Source organism: Nicotiana attenuata, chromosome 2 (genome assembly GCF_001879085.1).
Source record: "Nicotiana attenuata strain UT chromosome 2, NIATTr2, whole genome shotgun sequence".
Lineage (NCBI taxonomy): Eukaryota > Viridiplantae > Streptophyta > Magnoliopsida > Solanales > Solanaceae > Nicotiana > Nicotiana attenuata.
The window spans coordinates 29,891,404-29,900,689 of NC_031990.1; the positions used below are offsets into that span (position 1 = coordinate 29,891,404).

General features: G+C 45.3%; 1 protein-coding gene across 1 annotated transcript; it reads right to left on the reverse strand.

The window, feature by feature from the left end:
* LOC109217960 (RNA-directed DNA polymerase homolog) lies at positions 3,644-8,735 on the reverse strand. The gene is made up of 2 exons (XM_019382265.1): positions 8,316-8,735; positions 3,644-3,739 (listed from the first exon to the last, which is right to left on the reverse strand). The coding sequence occupies exons 1-2, from the start codon at positions 8,733-8,735 to the stop codon at positions 3,644-3,646; spliced, it is 516 nt and encodes a 171-aa protein (XP_019237810.1).

Here is a 9,286-nt window from a genome sequence, read left to right on the forward strand (position 1 = left end):
TTTCCTTTTTCCTTCCTCGCGTTCGCACCCAACCCCTTGCATTCGCATAGTAGAATTTGGCGCTGAGGGGCTGTGGCTATTTTCTTCTCCGCGTTCGCGACCCAGCCTCCGCGTTCGCGAAAGCCCCTGCTCTTTACCCTCCACGTTCGCGACTCTTATCTCGCATTCGCGATGGCCTTTTTCTTGGAAGCTTCAGTTCCTTCTTCGCGAACGCGATTGTCCTTCCGCGTTCGTGATGCACAAATTACCTGGGCAGATTGTTAAAAATACCAAATCGAGGGTTTAAGCTTATTTTCAAAATTCCGAATTTGGGAGCTCGGGAGGGGCGACTTTTGAAGACTTTTGCACCTGGGCAACTTGGGTAAGTGATCTCTATCCAACTTAGATCAATTTCCATGGTTCCTAACTTGAATCTAGCCCTTAAATTTCGAATTTGTTGGAAAAATTGGATAAACTTCATAGGCTGAATTATTGGGTTTTGATTTGGTTGTTGACATCCGATTTGAGAGATTTTTATATGAATAGACTCGTGTGAGTGTGAGAATTCTAAAAATATAAATTTCACCCGATTCCGAGATGTGGGCCCGAGGGGCATTTTGGTCATTTTACATAATTTCGCGCATTAGCTTAGAATTTAATTATAGATTCAGCTTCTTGAAGTATTATTTACATTATGAACTGGAATTGAATAGATTTGGGCCATTTGGAGTCAAATACTCGTGGCAAGAACGTGGTTTCTAGTTGATTTTGAGACGGTTCGAGGTAAGTGGCTTGTCTAACCTTGTGTGGGGGACCTTCCCCTTAGGATTGGTATATTTGATAATTGAATTGCCTTGTGCGTGAGGTGACGAGCGCGTACTTGTGCAAATTGTTGAAAATCCGGTTTTCTTAAAGTATTCCTTTGCATGTTTCTTTTCCTGCTTTGTTGTATTTACAAACTTAGCCTGTTGTTAGTTAGAAGAGCATGTTTAGTTGACTTAAATTGCCTATTTGCTTAAATTGCCTTGAGTGCATTACGCGAAGCATGTTAGGCTAGAACTACTTGTCCCCTTGCTATGAAATTCCATCTCAGAATATCTTCTTGTGGTTGCTGTGTATTTACATTGGGACTACGGATGTGGGATTCCGGTAGCTCCCCCCTTGTTTATTTACTTTGGGACTACGGGTTAGATTCCCGGTAGATCCCCCTGCACAATTATATGGAACTACGGGAATGCACCCGGTAGATTCCCCCAGTACTGGGTATTTATATTTGGGATTACGGATCGGGATTTCGGTAGATCCCCGGGCATTAATAGTTGGACTACGGGACGGTATCCTGGGAGATCCACTAGACAGTTATAAAAGGGACTAGAGGACGGTATCCTGGGAGATCCTCGTTGCTACTATTGGTATTGAGATGTTCTTATTTTCGTGTTTACTCTGTTCGTTGTATATTTGTTGTTGCCTTGTATAACCTGTCTTATTCCACTGCTGTACTCATTTACACTGCTTACTCTACAGTGTTAACTCTTATATTTATTTAACCTCAGTAGGGCCCTGACCTTCGTCGTCACTAGCCGACCGAGGTTAGGCTTGACACTTACTGAGTACCGTTGTGGTGTACTCATGCCCTTTCTGCGCATGTTTTTCATGTGCAGATCCAGGTACTTCTGCACAGGCTTACCATCCTTGAGGCAGAGAGAGCTTTTGGAGACTTCGAGGTACATCTGCCGCGTCCGCAGATCGAAGAGTCTGCATATTTATTCTATCTTATAGTATTAGCCCTTCTATCATACTATTGATGTATACATACCGGAGTTGGAGCATTTTACTATATTCCTTTCAGCTTGTGTTCCCGTGAGTTTCCTGGTTTTGGGATAGTGATGTTGAAGTTTGAGATATTGTGCTGTATATACCGAGCGACATTCTATATACCGTTCCTTTTAGTTATTCTTAGTTTCAGATTTATATTTCCGCAAGTTTTGATTTGTTTTCCACACTTATTAGGCTTACCTAGTCGTAGATACTAGGTGCCGTCACGACAGTTCACAGAGGGCGAACTGGGGTCGTGACAAGTTTGAATGATGTTATGGGATATGTTCGTAGGTTTGGTTGAGGTCCTTGGGGCCTCGGGTGTGTTTCAGATGCTCAAAGGGTCATTTTTAGAACTTATTGAATTGCAGAAAAACTGTTAGCTGGTATCCTTCTTCGCGTTCGCATCTTCTCCTCCGCGTTCGCGAAGAGCAATCTTAGAGGAGGAACTTGTTGTTCTTCGCGTTCGCATTAAGCCTCCCGCGTTCGCGATGGTTTGCCTTTTTCCTTCTTCGCGTTCGCACCCAACCCCTCACGTTCGCGTAGTAGAATTTGGCGCTGAGGGGCTGTGGCTATTTTCTTCTCCGCGTTCACGACCCAGCCTCCGTGTTCGCGAAAGCCCCCGCTCTTTACCCGCCGCGTTCGCGACCCTTATCTCGCGTTCGCGATGGCCTTTTTCTTGGTAGCTTCAGTTCCTTCTTCGCTAGCACGATTGTCCTTCCGCATTCGCGATGCACAAATTACCTGGGCAGATTATTAAAAATCCCAAATCGAGGGTTTAAGTTTATTTTCAAAATTCTGAATTTTGGAGCTTGTGAGGGGCAATTTTTGAAGACTTTTGCACTGGGCAACTTAGGTAAGTGATCTCTATCCAACTTAGATCAATTTCCATGATTCCAAACTTGAATATAGCCCTTAAATTTCAAATTTTGTTGGAAAATTTTGGAAATAATTGGATAAACTTCATAGATCGAATTATTGGGTTTTCACTGGGTTGTTGACATCCGATTTGAGAGATTTTTATATGAATAGACTCGTGTGAGTGTGAGGATTCTGAAAATATAAATTTCACACGATTCCGAGACGTGGGCCCGAGGGGCGTTTTGGTCATTTTACATAATTTCGCGTATTAGCGTAGAATTTAATTGTAGATTCAGCTTCTTGAAGTATTATTTACATTATGAAATGGAATTGAATAGATTTGGGCCATTTATAGTCGGATACTCGTGGCAAGAACGTGGTTTCTAGTTGATTTTGAGCCGGTTCGAGGTAAGTGGCTTGTCTAACCTTGTGTGGGGGACCTTCCCCTTAGGATTGGTATATTTGATAATTGAATTGCCTTGTGCATGAGGTGACGAGCGCGTACTTGTGCAAATTGTTGAAAATCCGGTTTTCTTAAAGTATTCCCTAGCATGTTTCTTTTCCTGCTTTGTTGTATTTGCAAACTTAGCCTGTTGTTAGTTAGAAGAGCATGTTTAGTTGACTTAAATTACCTATTTGCTTAAATTGCCTTGAGTGCATTACGTGAAGCATGTTAGGCTAGATGTCACGACCCCAACCCGGTCATGATGGCGCCCAGCACACTACTAGGCAAGCCCAACCATTTCCAATACTTTACCCAATTGATAACCAGAATTAAATAGATAAAACAGCGAATCACCAAAACCATTTTTAAGTCAAGATCAAGAAATACTGATAAACCACGGAAGTTTAACAAAATACAAAATACAGCCCAACCATGGACCCGGTGTCACGAACATGAGCCTCTAAATGTAGAATGACATCCTACTACAAAGTTTGTCTAAAATCCGATAACTAGGAAACAAAGATGGGGATGGAGGGGAGAAATCTAAAGCTGCGAACGCAGTGCAGCTACCTCGATGCTCCCGAAAGCTAAAATCTGCTCGTCCAAACTGGATCTACTCTGCCTGAGAAGAACCTGGATCTGCACGCAAGGTGCAGGGAGTAAAGTGAGTACTCCGACCCAGTGATTAATAAACATAAATACAGTCTGAAAGTAAGAAAACGCAGTAAATGCACAAGGTAACCTATATCTAATAGTTCGGATCAGTATCAGTGTTAACATGTAAAGCAATAATAGAGTTAAGGAAATAATTCATGATAAGATGCAACACATATACTGGTACACTCTAGTACCCGCTGCGGTGTGCAGCCCGCTCCACATATTTAACATCGACGGCGCTCACTGGGGGTGTGTATAGACTTCGGAGGGGCTCCTACAGCCCAAGCGTAATATCAGCCATCTCGTGGCGTCAAACAGGCTCTCGGCCTCAAAATAAATATATCATCGCTGCGGCGTGCAGCCCGATCCATAAAAAGGAAAAATCATCGTCACTATCGGGTCCTCGACCCATCTCAGTCAAATAAGTTCACAGCTACTCGGGCATGACATACTAAAGGGATCTCAGCCCTCATATCCTTTTCATTTAATATTCATGATAAAAAAACACAGTTCTTATTTTTATTTCAATAGTTGAAAGCATGACTGAGAGTATAATTATGCAAACGAGTGAGGAATACCAAAGAAAATCCCCTAAGGATTCTACAGGTCGGCACAAGGCCCCAAACATGGCAATAAGCCCAATTTACAGTGACAAGATATGCGTCTTAATCGCCAATATAGTGGAAATAACACTCGGGATGGACCAAGTCATAATCCCCATCAGTAAACGACCCCGCACTCGTCATAGAATGCGTGTCACGCCTCAATATAGCGTTACGATATGAAAGTCCGGGGTTTCAAACCCTCAGAGCAGCATTTACATCAATTACTCACCTCAAGCCGGCCACAAGTCTAGCTCGCTATGCCTTTCCCTCGCAAATCAACCTCCTCGTGCGTAGAATCTGGTCAAAACCACAAGGAATACATCACAATAGGCTAAGGGAACAATACCCAATCGAAAACAATCGAGAAATAGCGAAAATCTCGAAACTAGCAAAACCCGAACCCGGGCCCACTTCTCGAAAATCAGAAATTTTTATACCAAAATGTTCCTTATCTCTCCACGAGTCTATACATATCAAATCCACAAGAATCGGAGTCCATTTGACCCCTCAAATCCCTAGTTTAGCTCTCTTAAGTTTCAAGCCCTAACCTCCATTTTTAACCTTTAATTCCTTGGATTTTCAGTGTTAATCCATGATTTTACACCATAATAACGTATTCTAAGTCCAAGAATCCATACCTGATGAAGCCCTCGAAACTCTCTTCAAATCGCCCAAACCCTCTTAGTCCGAAGTGGAAATGTTGTGTTCTTTCAAAAATTCGCGAGAAGGTTAAATTAAAAGGGTCTGCCCAGTCCTTTTCGCTTCTGCGACAAACTTACCGCTTCTGCGGCCTTCCACCGCATCTGCGGTTTCCTTAAGTCGCCCAGGACCGCTTTCTGCGGTCCATAACCGCTTCTGCGGTGACCGCTTATGCGGACCCTAGTCCGCTTCTGCGGAAAATGCAAAGCCCAAAAACCGCACCTGCGATCTTCCCTACCGCATCTGCGGAACCGCCTCTGCGGTCCCTTTTCCGCAATGCGGAAATACCAGATACCAGCAACTTAAAAGATGCAAAACTCCAAAAACTCTCCGTTTAACCACCCGAACTCACCCCGAGGCCCCGGGACCTCAACCAAAAAACAGATGTGACCCAATACCTTACTCAAACTTGCTCAAACCGTCAAGACACTATAGTTAACATCAAAATCATCAAATTTTCCTCAAATCAAAGCCTAAGTTCAACCAAAACTTCCGAAACTCGCATTCGATCAAAAACCCGACCAAACGACGTCCGAATGACCTAAAAGTTTGCACACATATCCAAAATTACCTAACGAAGCTATAACAACTCTCGGAATTCCATTCGGACCCTCGGATCAAAATCTCACCTACCAACCGGAATTCGCCAAAATACTAACTTCGCCAATTCAAGCCTAATTCTACATCGGACCTCCAAAATCACTTCCGATCACACTCCTAAGTCACAAATCATCCCCCGAAGCTAACCGAATCACCGGAATTCACATCCGAGCCCTCTAACTAAATAGTCAACTTTCGGTTGACTTTTTCCAAAACAAGCTTTCCATTAAGAGACTAAGTGTCTCATTTCCATCTAAAACCAATCCAATTCGACTCGATCACCTCAAATACCGATAATGAACCATAGAGAAACACAATATAGGGAAAACGGGGCGGTAACTCACGTGATGACGGGACGGGTCGTCACATCCTCCCCAACTAAAACAAACGCTCGTCCTCGAGCGGGTCAAGAGACATACCTGGAGCCTCAAACAAGTGAGGATATCTGCTCCGCATCTCCCGCTCGGTCTCCCAGGTAGCCTCCTCCACGGGCCGACCTCTCCACTGTACCTTCATTGAAGCTATATCCTTCGACTGCAACTTCCGAACCTGACGACCCAGAATAGCCACTGGCTCCACATCAAATGTCAAATCCTCATCCAACTGAACTGTGCTGAAGTCTAAAACATGAGACGGGTCCCCAACATACTTCCGGATCATAGATACATGAAATACCGGATGAACCCCCGACAAGCTAGGCGGCAAAGCAAGCATATAGGCCACCTCCCCAATCCTCCTAAGTATCTCAAAAGGCCCAATGAACCTCGGACTCAGCTTCCCTTTCTTTCCAAACCGCATAACGCCCTTCATAGGCGAAACCTTCAACAAGACCTTCTCGCCCACCATATAAGATACCTCTCGAACCTTCCGATCCGCATAACTCTTCTGATGCGACTGAGCTGTACGAAGTCTCTCCTGGATCACTTTCACCTTATCCAAGGCATCCTGGACCAACTCTGTCCCCAACAGCCTAGCCTCGCCGGGCTCAAACCAACCAACGGAGACCTACACCGTCTCCCATATAAGGCCTCATACGGTGCCATCTGAATGCTAGACTGATAACTGTTGTTGTAAGCAAACTCTGCAAGCGGTAAGAATTCAGCCCAAGAATCTCCAAAATCAATAACACAGGCACGCAACATGTCCTCCAATATCTGAATGGTACGCTCGGACTGCCCGTCCGTCTGAGGATGAAATGCTGTGCTCAACTCTACCTGTGTACCCAACTCTCGCTGAAAAGTCCTCCAAAACTGGGAAGTAAACTGAGTACCCCTATCTGAGATGATAGAAACTGGGACCCCATGCAGCCGAACAATCTCCCGGATGAAAATCTCTGCTAACCGCTCCGAAGAATAGGTAGTACACACCGGAATGAAGTGCGTGGACTTGGTCAGCCGATCCACAATCACCCAAATCGAATCATACTTCCTCGAGGTCCGAGGGAGACCACTCACAAAATCCATAGTAATCCTCTCCCATTTCCACTTCGGAATATCCATCCGCTGAAGTACACCACCGGGCCTCTGATGCTCATATTTGACCTGCTGACAGTTGAGACACCGAGCTACATAACTCACAATATCTTTCTTCATTCTCCTCCACCAGTAATGCTGCCTCAAATCCTGGTACATCTTCGCGGCACCCAGATGAATGGAATACCGCGAGCTGTGGGCCTCCTCTAATATCAGCTCCCGAAGCCCATCCACATTGGGCACGCAAATCCGGCCCTGCATCCTCAACACGCCATCATCACCAATATACACATGTCTAGCATCACCATGCTGGACCCTGTCCTTAAGGACAAGCAAATGCGGGTCATCATACTTGCGGTCTCTAATGCGGTCATACAAGGAAGACCGAGAAACCACACAAGCCAACACCCGACTAGGCTCCGAAATATCTAACCTCACCATCCGATTGGCCAAAGCCTGGACGTCAACTGCAAAGGGCCTCTCCCCAACTGGAATGTATGCCAAACTACCCATACTGACCGCCTTCCGGCTCAAAGCATCGGCCACCACATTGGCCTTCCTCGGGTGGTACAAAATAGTAATATCCTAGTCCTTGAGTAACTCCAACCACCTCCGCTGTCTCAAATTAAGATCCTTTTCCTTGAACAGATGCTGAAGACTGCGATGATCAGTATACACCTCACAAGATACGCCATATAAGTAGTGCCTCCAAATCTTCAAAGCATGAACTATGGCAGCCAACTCCAAATCATGTACAGGATAGTTCTTCTCGTGGGGCTTCAACTGACGAGAAGCATATGCAATAACTCTACCCTCCTGCATCAACACACATCCGAACCCAACTCTCGAAACATCACAATACACGGTGTAAGAACCTGAAGTTGATGGCAAAACCAGCACTGGAGCTGTAGTCAAAGCTGTCTTGAGCTTCTGAAAGCTCTCCTCGCACTCGTCCAACCATACAAATGGTGCACCCTTCTGCGTCAACTTGGTCAAGGGCGAAGCAATAGATGAAAAACCCTGGACGAACCGGCGATAATACCCTGCCAAACCAAGGAAACTCCCAATCTCCGTGGCTGAGGACGGTCTAGGCCAACTCTGCACTGCCTCTACCTTCTTCGGATCAACCTGAATACCATCACTGGACACCACGTGTCCCAGAAAAGCCACATAACCGAGCCAGAACTCACACTTGGAGAACTTTGCATGAAGTTTCTCCTCCCTCAACCTCTGTAATACCACTCTCAAATGCTGAGCATGCTCCTCCTGGCTACGCGAGTACACCAGAATATCATTAATAAAAACGATAACAAATGAATCCAGATACGGCTGAAATACGCTGTTAATCAGATACATGAACGCGGCTGGGGCATTAGTCAGCCCGAAAGACATAACCAAAAACTCATAGTGCCCATATCTCGTCCTGAAAGCCGTCTTCATAATATCAGAATCCCTAATCTTCAGCTGGTGATAGCCTGAACGGAGATCAATCTTAGAGAATACCCTTGCTCCCTGGAGCTGGTCAAACAGATCATCAATACGCGGTAGTGGATACTTGTTCTTCACCGTCACCTTGTTCAACTGCCTGTAGTCAATGCACATTCTCATTGTGCCATCTTTCTTCTTCACAAATAAGACCGGTGCACCCCACGGTGACACACTCGGGCGAATGAACCCCTTATCTAGGAGTTCCTGAAGCTGCTCCTTCAACTCCTTTAACTCTGCTGGTGCCATACGATAGGGAGGAATAGATATGGGCTGAGTGCCCGACACTAGATCAATAATGAAATCAATGTCTCTGTCCGGCGGCATGCCCGACAGGTCTGCTGGAAACACATCAGGGAAGTCCCTCACAACGAGAACCGAATCAAGACTAGGGGTCTTAGCTCCGACATCTCTCACAAATGCCAAGTACGATAAACAACCTTTTCCAACCATCCACTGGGCTTTTAAGAAAGAGATCACCCTGCCGGGTACATAATCAGTCATACCACGCCACTCAATCCTCGGAACACCTGGCATAGCCAAGGTGACTGTCTTTGCATGACAGTCCAGAATAGCATGACACGGGGATAACCAGTCCATGCCCAGAATAACATCGAAGTCTACCATGCTCAAAAGAAATAAATCAACTCGGGTCTCCAGACCCCCAA